General features: G+C 33.5%; 2 protein-coding genes across 2 annotated transcripts in view; both read right to left on the minus strand.

Annotated features, from left to right (window-relative positions):
* LOC308635025 (transport and Golgi organization protein 1 homolog) overlaps positions 1–14,605 on the minus strand; it is a gene marked incomplete at its 3' end in the record, with an annotated part of 43,687 nt that overhangs the window by 5,513 nt on the left and 23,569 nt on the right. The window contains exons 7-13 of the mRNA XM_081269302.1: positions 3,229–3,300; positions 2,945–3,049; positions 2,191–2,313; positions 1,987–2,092; positions 978–1,033; positions 799–889; positions 489–627 (exon numbers count right to left, since the gene is read on the minus strand). Coding sequence (XP_081125428.1) covers positions 489–627; positions 799–889; positions 978–1,033; positions 1,987–2,092; positions 2,191–2,313; positions 2,945–3,049; positions 3,229–3,300 — 692 coding nt within the window. The remainder of the gene's footprint in view (positions 1–488; positions 628–798; positions 890–977; positions 1,034–1,986; positions 2,093–2,190; positions 2,314–2,944; positions 3,050–3,228; positions 3,301–14,605) is intronic.
* Positions 3,471–14,407, minus strand: LOC308635026 (A-kinase anchor protein 9-like; the record flags this gene model as incomplete). The annotated part of the gene is made up of 6 exons (XM_081269303.1): positions 14,283–14,407; positions 10,497–10,641; positions 6,411–6,630; positions 5,569–5,719; positions 3,792–3,896; positions 3,471–3,500 (listed from the first exon to the last, which is right to left on the minus strand). The coding sequence occupies exons 2-6, from the start codon at positions 10,618–10,620 to the stop codon at positions 3,471–3,473; spliced, it is 630 nt and encodes a 209-aa protein (XP_081125429.1). The 5' UTR covers positions 10,621–10,641; positions 14,283–14,407.

The raw sequence follows: 14,605 nt of genomic DNA on the forward strand, positions 1-14,605 counted from the left end.
AAACTTGTACCATCAATAAGTAAATATTATTCCTTTTTGAAGTTTTTATTCTACTAAAACATGTCATTCCAAATCACTCAGTATTTTTAAAGGTCCAGAGTTAGAGATACAAGTTCAAAACATTAGAATTACATAACTGATCCCAATGAAAGGTAATTAAAATAAATAGTGGGATCATAGAAAGGGTCTAGATCTTTGAGAGGTATCTCCACATCAGTGACTGTTAATACCAGTTTACCACTTCCGGCCTTCATATGAATTTGACAATTGATTACGAGGTCCTCACAGCCTTAGTTTATGGTTCCAACTACCTCAGGACTCTTAAGACTGACGATGGAAAGAAAAATGCAACTTATAGGAAACAAAACACAAAGGAAAAAAGACAAATCTCTACTTATTACAACTAGAAGAAATTGTAAATAATCTTAAGAAAAGATAAAATTATCTGTTAGTTCACACAGAACAATAACAAACAATGAAAATCTTACTTTTGTAATGCCATCTCATTTTGCTGGTAGAGTTCATTTAAAATCTCCACTTTCTGCCTAAGAGTTTTGCATTCATCTTCCAGTCCAACTTTAGAAGACTGTAGTGAATTGCAGTCACTTTCTAATTTCTTTTTTTGGTCTGTAAAGGATAAAACAGCTTATCTCTATAAGTGTACAAGGACTTAAGAACTTGTTTGAGGGAGTAGTGCCAAGAAAAGTAAGAAGCATGAAAGCAAGAAGCCATTCTTTATCTTTCCAATAAAATTTTAAGTCTTTCCAACACGGCAATTTCTTCTCAAGAAGAACCCACCTTCTAGATTATATTTTGTGGACATCGAGGCTGTTAGCTTAAGTTGTACAAGTTTTAGATCCTCTTCAACTACTGATATTGTAGTTTGTGTCTAAAAATTGCAGAAAAGAGAGGTATTCTTAAAAGTGAGGCACAGGAAGAATTCACAGGCACTATGGGACTCTTACAAAGAACTATACCCGAGAGACATCCATCATCTGCTTAATTTGATCTTTGATCTTCTCGTTCCGATCACCTAAAAAACAAAAGACTTTAGCTTTTTCTTTCCTTACTTTTAACTCTATATTCTCCTAACTTCCCCAAACTAAAGAATGATTGTGTTCAAACACCAAAAGAAAAAAAATCAATTAGAGAGAGGTGAATTTCAGACTGGGGTTGTGGCTCAGTGGTAGAGTGCTCACCTAGCATGTGTGAGGCACTGAGTTTGATCCTCAGCATAAAAATAAATAAAAGTACTGTGTCTGTCTTTAAAAAAAAAAGGTGAATTTCTAGTATGCACAACTAAAATGTTATCTATGCTATTCTTGTAAGATAAAAGCTTTTCTTCTCTCTCAGATCTATCTTCACCTGGGCAAGTAAGTGTCTTGTTTAGAAAGATTCAATCCTCTATTTTCTCCCTGAATCTACTACCAGGTGTGGTTCGAAATACTTGCTATGTAAGCAATATCCAACTTGGGAGAAAACATCTGGAAATATTTTCCTCATCAGTAAACACTGTTACACTCCCTCTCTAGCTTTCTGATAGTCTCTAGCCTCTGTTCTCACAGCCTTAGTTTATGGTTTCAAATACCTCCGGACTCTTAAGACTGACTGTGGACCTTAAAACCACAGAGCCATAGAGATGATGAGTATCAAAATCAAGTATCATCTGCATAAGTTAAGAAATAAATTTCTCTTACTGTACAATGTTCAATACTTAGAGGTATAGGATGTGACTATTGTAGCTGCAGTGTACTTACTAGTTTTCAATGGGATAGAAAAAGTCAGTGTTCTTCACATGCCTATTGCTACATTATACCCCAGCAACCCACCTCTGCCAATGCAACAGACATATCTATAGATCCAGTGATATATGTCTACAACCCTGAAGCTTAAGAAGAAATTCAGCCAGCTGAAAAGTAGCATCTGTATACTTAATTAAAGACAGGAAAGCAAAAAAGGATTCAACCTCCCTGAGACTGATCTTACCTGCTACCTCTCCATTGGTTAATTCATCTGACTCATCTCTACTTTGATCCTCAGATTCAGATTCACATTGTAACCAATTCAACTGTGTGATGCAATTAGTCAAAGCCTAGAAAAGAAGCAAAAGGTTGGCAGACTCTCGATTTTAATTCAGAAGATTTTAGGAGAATTCATGAGATGAAACATGTATTTGGAGTATAAACTTACATTAGTAGTATCATCTTTGTGACTAAGAGCTACTTGTAAATCTTTCTGGGACTTCTCAAATGATTTCATTTGTTCACTGAGCTCAGCGTGTGATGTACTCCAGTCTTTGACTTCCTGCTGCAACTGAAAAGTCAAAACACATGAATTCCTATGGGTTAGGGAGGGGTTTCTGCACTGGATATATCAGGACTACAAGACTTAGACAAAGAAATAGAGAGCCATACTCCTCAGTGGCCTGCCTCAATCGAGGGGGTTGAGACCTTGGTTAAAAAGAGGGCAGAGTGGCCCCAACTCTCACAGCTGCAGTAAGAACATCAGAGCTATCAGGAAGTTGACCCTGTTTATTGCATTCCCCAGAAAATTGCTGCCAATTCAAATAATTTACCTCCATCAGGAATGGCTGGGCACATATGACTGTCTCCTAAATTTAGCTTCCTTATCATGTAATCTTCCCTTGGCTGGTGAATCAGTAACTACTCAAAAGAGGATCATAAAATACTTAATTTTCTGGTTTAAAAAGTTTCTTTGAGGCTATGCAAGTTAATAACTGATTGACATTTGATAAGAAAAGCAATAATCCAAAAATCCAAAACAGATGGAGACCATATATATGCACTCAATTTGGGGAGCATTGCATATCTAGAAAAGGTCCTACATGAATATTCCTTACCTCAGAAACAGATCCAAGAAAGATACAAGATAATGATATTCACTTCTCTAGTTTACATTATGTATGACATCAAATTTTCTTTACCTGTTCATTCTTCTTCTTAAGCATGGTATTTTCTTTCTGAAGCTGACAGCATTCCAACTTCACCTTCTCTTCACGAAGCTTAGCTTCATTAAGGAGAATTTGAAGCTAATGCAAAACACTACAGTTAGTGAATTAATTCCAAAGAAAAAACAAAGTTATACTTTCCCAAACCAGTCATCATATAGTTCTCATTTTTTGCACATTTTAGCACACCTCAAATTTTTGGTCTGCAACAAAAATAAGATGTAGTATTAATATCCGTTAGCAAGAGTTGGCATCTTTACCTCTGTAAGTTCAGAAGTATTCACTGAAATGACATCTTTAAGCTTCTCTATAGATTTCTTATTTTCCATTATCTGCCAGGTGAAAACAGAACACAAAATATGCATTATGATTTCAGTAGAAATACTGATATATATATGTGTGTGTGTGTACACACACACACACACACACACACACATATATATATATATATACTAAAAAAGATAAACACAACAAAATTTTTGTCAAGCCATCCCATTACATTTCAGGTAAATGCAGGGGATCCAGCTTTGGACTAAGCAAAAAATCAAGAACTGAAAGAGAAGAGGGAAATGAAGTCATAAATATTTCATGGCATCCACAACCTTACTGTTTATGAGATAACCAGAAAAAAAGGTCAAAGTATAGAAAATCATAATGCAATAAGCAAATAAAATGTTTTAAAGCATAGAAAATTAACTAATTAATTACTGTTTCAAGTAAACCAGTTCAAATTAGTAATTTTTTTTCTAGTGATAGAGAAAAAAATTTCCCAAGATCATTTTTAAAATGTTCTTATCTGAAGTAAAAAATGTACTTTACATACAGATGTTTTCTGCTGTGATTCATTTAGTAGTTGTCTCTGCTCTTCCAAAAGTAGGTTTAGTTGAATATTTCTCTGTTTTTGATCCTCAAGTGAAAATTTCAAGTCCTTGTGAGAGAAATAACTTGATTCATTAAAAATATTTTGTAGTGGCTGGGAATGTAGCTCAGTTGTGGAATACTTGCCTTGCATATACAAGGCTCTGGGTTTGATCCCCAGCATCCCCCACTCCCCCCCCAAAAAAGCTTTGTAAGTACATGATTACACCTTTATTAATATTAAATTGGTAGTATTTGGTAATAGAAAATAAAACTTTTGTTCAGTTTATTAAATTTTCTCTCATTTGTGGAAGCTAGAGAGACAGGAGGAGAGGGGGCAGGGGGGAAGGAATCTCATGAAAACAGAAAGAAGACCAGTAGAAGAAAGGCATCAAGATGGAGAGAGAAAGGGAGGCCATAGAGAAGTACTGGGGAATGAAATCTAATCAATTATGCTCTGTTCATGTACATATATAACACAATGAATCTCACTTTTACATACAATTATAATGTACTAATTAAAAAAAATAATAGAAGGCAGACCAGTAGAGGAAGGGAGTCAGAGGAGAAGTGGAGGGTGAAAGGGCAGCTACTGGGGAATAAGACTGATCAAATTATGTTACATACATGTACAAATGTGGCATAATGAATCTCACTATTGTTACAATGCACCCCCCCCCGAAAAAGCTTGGTAAAATAATAACACTTTTAATCTTAAATATTAATCTTACATAGTTAAATATGAAGCAGGGAACATTTCTCCAAATAACAACCTTTAAAAATGTGTTTTTGCTTCACAGTTTCACTATATTAATAGTGTTTTTTTATTGTTAAGTACTTCTGTATGAATAAGTTTCTGAGAAAGCCTAATGTTCTTTTTTTAGTTTTTTAAAAATATATTTATATATATTTATAGGTGGACACAATACCTTTGTTTTATTTTTTTTATGTGGTGCTGATAATCGAATCCAGTGCCTCACGCATGCTAGGTGAGCACTCTACCACATGAGCCCCAGCCCCAGCTCCAGCCCCCAATGTTCATTTTAAATCTTCTTGAAGTATAACAGAAGGGCTCCTGGTACCAGGAAAGTATTCTTTTTACCTTTCTTTAAGAGGAAACAGGAACCAAAAAACTACTTTAGTATTAAACCGACATAACTGCCCTATTTATCAAAATGTGTGTGTACTAATTCATATCCCAAAAATATGGTGCAGCAGAGCAATCTGTCTGCTTCCTTGGATGTAACAAAAATTTATCGTACCATTAACATTTCTTCATAATTCAGTTTAGATAACACTACAACAATATTCAACACATACAAGAGTCTAAGGTTGTCATTTTTTTAAAAATATCTTTTTAGTTATAGAGGGACATAATACCTTTATTTATTTATTTTTACATGGTGCTGAGGTTTGAACTCAGTGCCTCACACGTGCTAGGCAAGCGCTCTACCACTGAGCCACAATCCCAGCGATTAAGGTTGACATTTTATTTATTTATTTATTTATTTTTTAAAGAGAGAGTGAGAGAGGGAGAAAGAATTTTTAATATTTATTTTTTAGTTCTCGGCGGACACAACATCTTTGTTGGTATATGGTGCTGAGGATCGAACCCGGGCTGCACGCATGCCAGGTGAGCGCGCTACCGCTTGAGCCACATCCCCAGCCCAAGGTTGACATTTTAGACAAAGAAAAATCTCAAGAGTTTAGAGTTTCCAAAAATAGAAGCGCAAAGAGAATACCTCAAGTTGTTCTTTATCTCTCTCTTCATTGTGTCCCAATTTGGCTTTTTCCTTCTCTAAGGCCCACTGGAGCTCTCTTGATTTTTTCTGTTCACTTGCTAGTGTATCATTAAGCAAACGCAGTTCATCGGTCTTGTCTTTTACTTCCAATCTAAATAAAATGAATAAATGAACTTTCATAAAACTATTCTATGTATTGAGAGAAACAGGCAACATTTTCACTAAAGGGCTGAGGCATATTATAAACTACCTAATAGAAAAATATAAACTATTTAGAGATTAAGGATTAACTGTGGTTTATTTCAAATTACCTGTTCCTAGTAGTACAACTACCATTATTTACCAATGTAACAATTATCCAATCTGTTTCTAGAAAAGAATATTAACAAAACATTTCCCTTGTCTTTTACTGAACATGGGAATTGTCATGCATTTTTACAAACGAAATACCTTAGTATTTACACCAACAAATATATCCTTTTCATAAGCGTTATATCTTCAAATACTGTGTATTTTAGCTAACTAAATTCTGAAACATATTGAGATCATAAAGGTTAAGTTCATATTGGCTGCAGGTAAAATAAAGATCACAAGTATATCTTATACAAGTCTCAAATAGAACTGAGGGCCACAATACAGATTGGGCCAAAACAATCTTAAACTTATAATTTGGAAAAATTGGGGATTTTCACCCTCTACTGTAGTTTTTTCCTATGAATAACAAAATCACATGCTACTTAAACAACATGTATTTTATTTTTATAATATCTGCATAATATTTATGACAAATTTACTCCAATTCCTTCACTAATACACGTTTATAATAAGGAAGTGTGGTATACCTGAATGCTTCTAATTCCTTTAGATGCTTATGCTGTGCCTTGAGTGTTGTTTCAAGTTCCGATTCCGTTTGCGCAAGTTCATTTTTTAGTTCAGCAACTACCATTTTTTCTGAACTCAGGTGTTCTTGAAGTTCACTTGCTTTGTCTTTCATATTGCTGAGCTCCACTTGCATCTCCAGAATTTGAGACTGCTTCTGCTGCACAGTATATTCCAAAAGTTCTAAAGAAAAAATGATCAATATTTATAATTTAACCTAGTAACTCCTATTTGGTTTATAAATATTTTATTGATAAGAACTGATTTGTAGCATAGGAGATAACTGCAAAGCAATCATGAAAGGATTACAATCCCCAAAGTTTAATACAAATAAACTTTATGCATGTTTTCCTCATAGTGGTAGTGGCCAAGATTTCAGAAGTATTTATGAAAATAATAAAAGTTTAACAACAGGGGCTGGGGTTGTGGCTCAGTGGTAGAGTGCTTGCCTAGCATGCATGAGGCACTGGGTTTTATCCTCAGCACCACGTAAATGTAAAAACAAAGATATTGTGTCCACCTAAAACTAAAATATATAAAAAAATAAAAAAAAACAATTTCTTTATTTATTAATTTTAGTTGTAGATGGACACAATACTTTTATTTATTTATTTTTATGTGGTACTGGGGATTGAACCCAGTGCCTCACACAGTTAGCCACAACACCAGCCCTCCAAGAACTTTTGAAAATCGCACATAGTACTTGTAGGAGTCATTCATGTATTTATGACTATAATGGTTGCTTCTTTTGTTCAGCCTCTCTTTGCAGACAGTCCTTAGGAACTTTACTTTTATAATTGTTCCAGAAATGGAAGTCCAAACTCCAGTTGAGATCTTGTTTTTTTCAATAAAAACGAACCAAAACCTCCATAATACACATTTGTTACAATGAAAACAAACTCAAGAATTTAAATCTCGGCCAGGTGTGTGGTGCAAGCCTGTAATCCTAGTGGCGCAGGAGGATCATGAGTTCAAAGCCAGCCTCAGGAATGGTGAGGTGCTAAGCAACTCAGTGAGACTCTGTCTTTACATAAAATATAAAAGAGGGCTCAGTGGTTGAGTTCAATCCCCGAACTAAAATCTTATACATGTTAAATAAGAACAGGTTACAAAATATGCATCAGGATCCTGTTTTTATGACAAAAAATATACTTATGTACATATGGACATTGAAAAGGTCTGTAGACATATTTAAATAGTCATTATTTTAGGATTTATGTGACTCAAGATGTGATTTTTACTCTCTTGTTTTTCTATCCCACCATAAATATGTAACACTACATATTTAATAAGAAAAGTTTTTACTTAAAATTCTAGCAAAGTTCATCAATAGACATTACAATTAGTAAGAATGATATTACAAGAAGGACATAACATTGACTTTAGATGATAATCATGTTAATTTAGCTTTTAAAACTATTTCTTAGGGGTAGAGGTTAATAATTTACACATATAAACATGAATCTACAGAGATAAGACTTTAATAGCATTCTATATAAACAATATTAATTACCTTTAAAACTTTTCAATTAAGCCTTTGTCTACAGGGATATGTTTAATTTAACTTATTATACCTGTTTTCTCTGAAGAATTTTAACATGATTCAGCTTTTCAATGACAAATTTTGAGCTTGTGTTGTGATTTTAAAGTCTGCAAAAGCACAGGTGTTTCTATCATCACTACATGAAACAGTGACTAAAGATGCATGTGTCCTCAATAGATACGATAAGAATTTAATAACGATTCCCATTTATAGTTAAATTAAATAGACTTTTGTCAGAAAGTGGGGAAAAGATCCAAGCAAGCATATCACAAAAACAATAATCCAAATAGTTGATAATCATATGAAAAAGCACTAAGCCACTTGAATAATTAAAATCAATTAAAACTACAATTATGTACTGCACACCAAACGGACTGGAAAGTTGGCAAAGTTGTATATAACATAACTCTCACATACTGCTAGTGCATGCACAAATTGACAAAACTACTTTTTAAAAAAATATTTATTTTTTAGTTGTAGTTGGGCACAATATCTTTATTTTATTTATTTTTATGTGGTGCTGAGGATCAAACCCAGGGCCTCCAATGTGCTAGGTGAGCACTCTACCTGTGAGCCACAAACGCAGCCCCTAACAAAACTACTCTTTAAAATAGTTTGGTGTTCTCTAATAAATTTAAAGATATGAATCCTATGACCCAGCAATTTCACTCCTAGAAAGACATAAGCACAACTGCATTAGAAACACTTTGCAACAGTGTCCACAACAGCATTGACTCTAATAGCTAAAAAGCAGAAACAATCCAAATCTAATCAACCACAGAATGAAATATTATATAAGTTGTAGAATATCCAAACAAGAGAATTCTATATGGTAACAAAAATGAACTATAGATAAATGCAGTAAGTTGGGATAATTCAGGAAGGTGACAGAAGCAAGACATAAAATATACAGATAAAGTTCAAAAATAGAAAAACTAACATATATGATTTTGGAATATATAAATTAGTAATAAAACTAAAGAAAAATCAGGATAACCTCTAAGTTACTAAAGAGGGGGCGGCTTTAGGATGTGGGCAATGTTCTACTTCTTAACACAAGCAATGTCTCCTCCACAGACATTCATATAATAATGTTATACTGGGGCTGGAGTTGTGGCTCAGCAGTAGAGTGCTCGCCTAGCATGTGCGAGGCCCTGGGTTCAATCCTCAGCACCACATAAAAATAAATAAATTTAAAAAAAGGTATTAAGTCCAACTACAACTAAAAAATAAATATTAAAAAAAATTTAAAAAATAATGTCATACTGAAGAGTTGAATTGTTCACTTTTCTGTATGTTGTTATAGTTAAATTTTTAAAAAGAGGGATTAAAAAAGAAATGGCTACTTTCATTATGGATTTCCTTTTCCTTTAGGTAGTTATCCTCTAGTATGTAAAACACCTTTCTTAATGTACAGCTTTAAGAGAGTTCAACATCTCTAGCAATTAGAGAAATGCAAATCAAAACTACTCTAAGATTTCATCTTACTCCTGTCAGAATGGCAATCAATCATCAAGAATACAGGCAACAACAAATGTTGGCGAGGATGTGGTGGAAAAGGCATACACTCATACATTGCTGGAGGGACTGCAAATTGGTGCAACCACTATGGAAAGCAGTATGGAGATTCCTCAGAAAACTGGGAATGGAACCACCCTTTGACCCAGCTACCCCATTCCTTGGTTTATATACCCAAAGGACTTAAAATCAGCACACTATAGTGGTGCAGCTGTATCAATGTTTATAGCAGCTCAATTCACAATAGCTTATCTATGGAACCAACCTAGGTGTCAATCAACAGATGAATGGATAAAGAAAATGTAGTATATATACTCAATGGAATATTACTCAGAGCTTTAAAGAAGAGTGAAATTATGGCATTTGCCAGAAAATGGTTGGAGTAGGAGAATATCATGGTAAGCAAAATAAGCCAATCCCATAAAACTAAAGGCCAAATGTGTTCTCTAATTTGTGAATGCTAATTCACAATAAGGTGGGGGTTAGTAGGAAAGAATAGGGTTACCTTAGATTAGGTAGAGGGAAGTGATGGGAGAAGAGGGGAGGAAATTTGGGGATAGGAAAGATAGTAGAATGAAACAGATATTATTACTGTATGTATATATGTGACTACATGACCAATATGATTCTTCAACATGTATACTCAGAAAAATGAGAAATTATATCCCATCTATGCATGATATATCAAAGTGCATAAATGAATTCTACTGTCATGTATAACTAATTAAAACAAACAAACAAACAAAAAGAGACCATGAAATTAATTTGTTTAACTTGGTCAAGGTAAGGCTACTGTATTTAAAATTAGATACAGTTGTTTAAAACCAATTTGACAATCCTCTAGCCACTACAGTAATCAATATAATTAATGTTATGAAAATGAGAAATCAATACCACTAAAAGGAAATGTTTTAACTGAGTAATAATAATGTAAAGTGAAATATTTTCACCCATTTGTGTAATTATATGAGTCTGTTTTGTAACATACCTAGGTTTGGTTTATCATTTTCTTGTTCTCTTTTCAAGGTCATTTTCTTGTCATTAATTTGAGCACGTAGTACTTCAATTTCAGATAATAAGCTTCTTCTGTCTATTTTTTGGAGATATTCCATAGCTGCTTGATATTCAATACCCTTTTTGTAACAAAGGAAAAGAAAAAATCAAGTGAAGAGAGTTGTAAAGATAATAAAATTAACAACCAGAAGTCTGAAGAATAAATGAACCACACATGCTAAAGTTTTTTTCTTTTAAAAATTTCATTTTTTCTTGTCTAAAATGTGGGAAGATTTCTTGCAGATAGATGCTTCTTTACCTCTAAATACTGTAGTGTATTTCCTAAAAATAAGAGCATTCTTTTACATAACTGCAGTACAATGATCAAAAGAGTAATTAACTTATCATAATATTATCTGGTATAGAGAGTTTATTCAAATTTTGCCAAAAGTTCTTTAAGAAAAAAAAAGTGATTCATTCCTTTGTCTTTTGTGATCTTAAATTTTTTAAAGAGTACAGACAGGTTATTTTGTTACATGTCCATTAATTTAAAAAAACTTTTTTGGACTAATGTAAGTCAAACTACTTGAGGGGTTCAGCCAGCTTTCCCCAATAATAGCTTATATAATCAGAGCACATTATCAAAACTAAGAAACTGACATGGATAAAATTCTATTTAAACTATAGGTTTTAATAAAATTTCATTTGTTTACATGTACTCATTTTTTCTCTTGGCATACAGTACTATGAAATTTCATCACTTGAACAGGTTCATATATATGTACCACAATAAGGGTACAAATTATTTCAATCACCACGGAGACTACTCTGTAGTCCTACCCTCTCTCCCTAATCCTAACCTCTGGCAACTACTGATATGTTCTCTATCACTATAATTTTGTCATTTTTAGAAGTTACATAACACACAGGAAGTTTAGGGTATTGATTGTTCCTTTTTTAATTGGTGAATAGTATTTCATTGTATGAATATATCACAGTTTCTCCATCCATTCACTTACTGGAAGATATCTGGGTTGTTTCAAGTATTTGATTATTACAAAGAAAATTACTGTGAACATTCATAAATAGGTTCATAAATAGACACAAGTTTTCATTTCTGTTGATTAAATATCTACAAGTGTGACTGCTAGGCTGTGTAACAGATGTACGTTTACCTTTACAAGACACTGCCAGATTTAGTTTCCAGAGTAGCAGTCCTACTTTACACTGCTTACCAGCAATGTATGTGACATGCAGTTTCTCTCCCTCTTTACCAGCACTTGGTGGAGTCACTATTTTTTATTGTGCCCAGTCTAATAGATGCATGGTGGCCTCAGTTGGTTGTGGTCTCATATTTCCCCAAGTGGATTCTGATTATGCATTTCATAGAAGTACAACAAATTAATTCCTTCATATTAGGAAGTACTCGATGTCTTTCTTTCCTCATTACTGGTAATATTGATTCTGATCATTTGGGTGGGGTTTGCAAGGTTTCTCCAGTGTAAAGTTACTGTTTTTCCTTTTGTAGTTAAAAATGCTCTTTTAGGAATTTTACTTTTCTTATCAACTTTTTCACATTAGTTTTAGCATCCACTGTTGATTATTGCTGAATTGATCGTTACTATATTGTTGAATAAAGTATGATCTTATAATTCCTTTGTTCCTTCTACATTTAATAGCTGGCATTCAACTGTGATAATATATATCCATCTATATGAGCTCATGAATTCTTATTTTACTCTTAACTTTAAAATCTGTCACTTTCATTTTGTTTGATCTTTTAATTTTCTAACTTTGGCCAGTGAGGGAACCTTCAACAGGCTTCTGTGACCTTCTGTCATATTCCCTTATTTCTTTGAATAATTCTTTACATGCTGGCAAAATGAGGGATTCCAGGTTTACCTTATTGTCTTCCTACTCTATTCTTGGAATCACCAGATTCAAAAGGATTCCTAATTCTTTTTAATGGATAATATATTTAAAAAAAACAAGTCCTGGGTACTAAGTATTGTGAGAAGATTTAAAAAAATTTTGTTTTAGTTGTAGATGGACACAAAACCTTTAACTTTTTTTTTAAAGAGAGAGTGAGAGGGGGGGAGAGAGAGAGAGAGAGAAAGAATTTTTAATATTTATTTTTTAGTTTTTGGCGGACACAACATCTTTGTTTGTATGTGGTTCTGAGGATCGATCCCGGGCCGCACACATGCCAGGCGAGCGCGCTACCGCTTGAGCCACATCCCCAGCCCAAAAACCTTTAATTAATTTATTTATTTATATGTGGTGCTAAGGATCTAATCCATCAATGTACACTGAGTTGCAACCCCAGCCCTGTGAGAAGATTTTTAACTACTGATTTGATTCTGTTGTAGGTCTTTTCAGGTATTTTATTTCTTCCTGCATGAATTTTGATAAGTGATTTTTTTTTAAATTTCACCTCAATTTTTTTATTTTTATAAATAAAATAATTTATAATATTTTGTTATTTTATTTGTTGCATGTTTAATTATGATCTCATCTTCATTTATAACATTTAAAAATCATAATGAATTCTCCAGAAAAGATTTTCTTATTAGCATTTTCAAGGAACCAATTTTTAATGTTTTATCCTCTATATTGTACTGGTTATACTTTATTATAGTTAATCCTCATTATTAATGGATCCTGTGTTTTCAGATTTGTCTACTTGATAAAAAGTTTTTGTAACCCTCAAATCAATACTTGTATTGCTTTGTCAGACATAGTTAGAGTAGTAAAAAATTTAAATTTCCTCATGCATATGTTCCTGGCTGAGTTAAACAAGGGCATACTCTACCTTTGTATTTTAGCTCTCATATTGTACACAAATGTCCTGTTTAGTAACTTGTTTTTCCATATTGTGCTTTTTATTTGTGATTTCATGGTTTTAAATGGCCCACAAGTGAAGGGCTTGGTGTTCCTAAGTGCAAGAAATCTGTGACGTGCTTTAAGGAGAAAATTGTGTTAGATAAGCTTCTGTATGATTGCTCTTTGCCGTGTTAAACATTTTTTTTTTTTTTAAAGAGAGAGTGAGAGAGGGGGGAGAGAGAGAGAGATAGAGAGAGAATTTTTAATATTTATTTTTTAGTTCTCAGCGGACACAACATCTTTGTTGGTATGTGGTGCTGAGGATCGAACCCGGGCCGCACGCATGCCAGGCAAGCGCGCTACCGCTTGAGCCACATCCCCAGCCCCCGTGTTAAACATTAATGAATAATATACAACACAGAAAGTATTTTTTTTTCTTTTTTTTAATGGCACTGAGTACTGAGCCCAGGGCCAAGAGTATGCTAGGCAAGCATTCTACCACTGAGATACATCTCTTTTCCCCTCCCCATATAAGATTTCTTTAAACACAACCACACAGAAAATAAGATCATGTATTGACTGGTTGATGAAAATATTGTGATTGAGGCTTGCAGTAATCTATTCCTGTATTTCCCACAGGAGCAATGACTCCTTGTAGGTTTATAAAATATAACTACTGCAAATAATGAGAAGTGACTGTATCTTATTCCTTCTCTTTTCTTTAGGTTTTACTGCTCTTTTTAACTTTCCACGTTTGAGGACTATCTCATTAATTTTAAGTTTTTCTTACTTTCTAATATAAGACAAAAGATAATGTTCTTCTCCTTAATACTCCTAGTGGCCCCTGTTAAAAATGCTAATCTTCATACTTAAATTAAGACTCTAAAACAAATCAGCAACTGATTTTCTTATTACTATTAAAAATAGTATTCTTTAAAATAAAATTTTGTTTTGATACCTGTTCTTGTATTCGCTGTTCCAAACACTTTAATAATCCAACTGCATCTTTAGTACCTAGAGCTGTCAGTTCAGTCTGAAATGCAGCTAGCAAAACATTGTGCTCCTTTAAGAAAACATGTTGGAGAGCAAGTAGAAATTCCCCTCGCCAGTCCGGGAGGCTCTCATGAGATTGAGAATTATCATAAACCTAGCAGAGTACAAATAACAAAAGTTAGGTTTCAAATAAGCATGTTTTTAAAACATTCCACTAACCAAAATAGGTATTTAAAAGAACGTATGTATTTTCAGACTCAAAAATACATACAATAATTTGTGAAAATT

This window comes from Spermophilus citellus (genome assembly GCF_964194105.1).
Source record: "Spermophilus citellus genome assembly, chromosome: 16".
Lineage (NCBI taxonomy): Eukaryota > Metazoa > Chordata > Mammalia > Rodentia > Sciuridae > Spermophilus > Spermophilus citellus.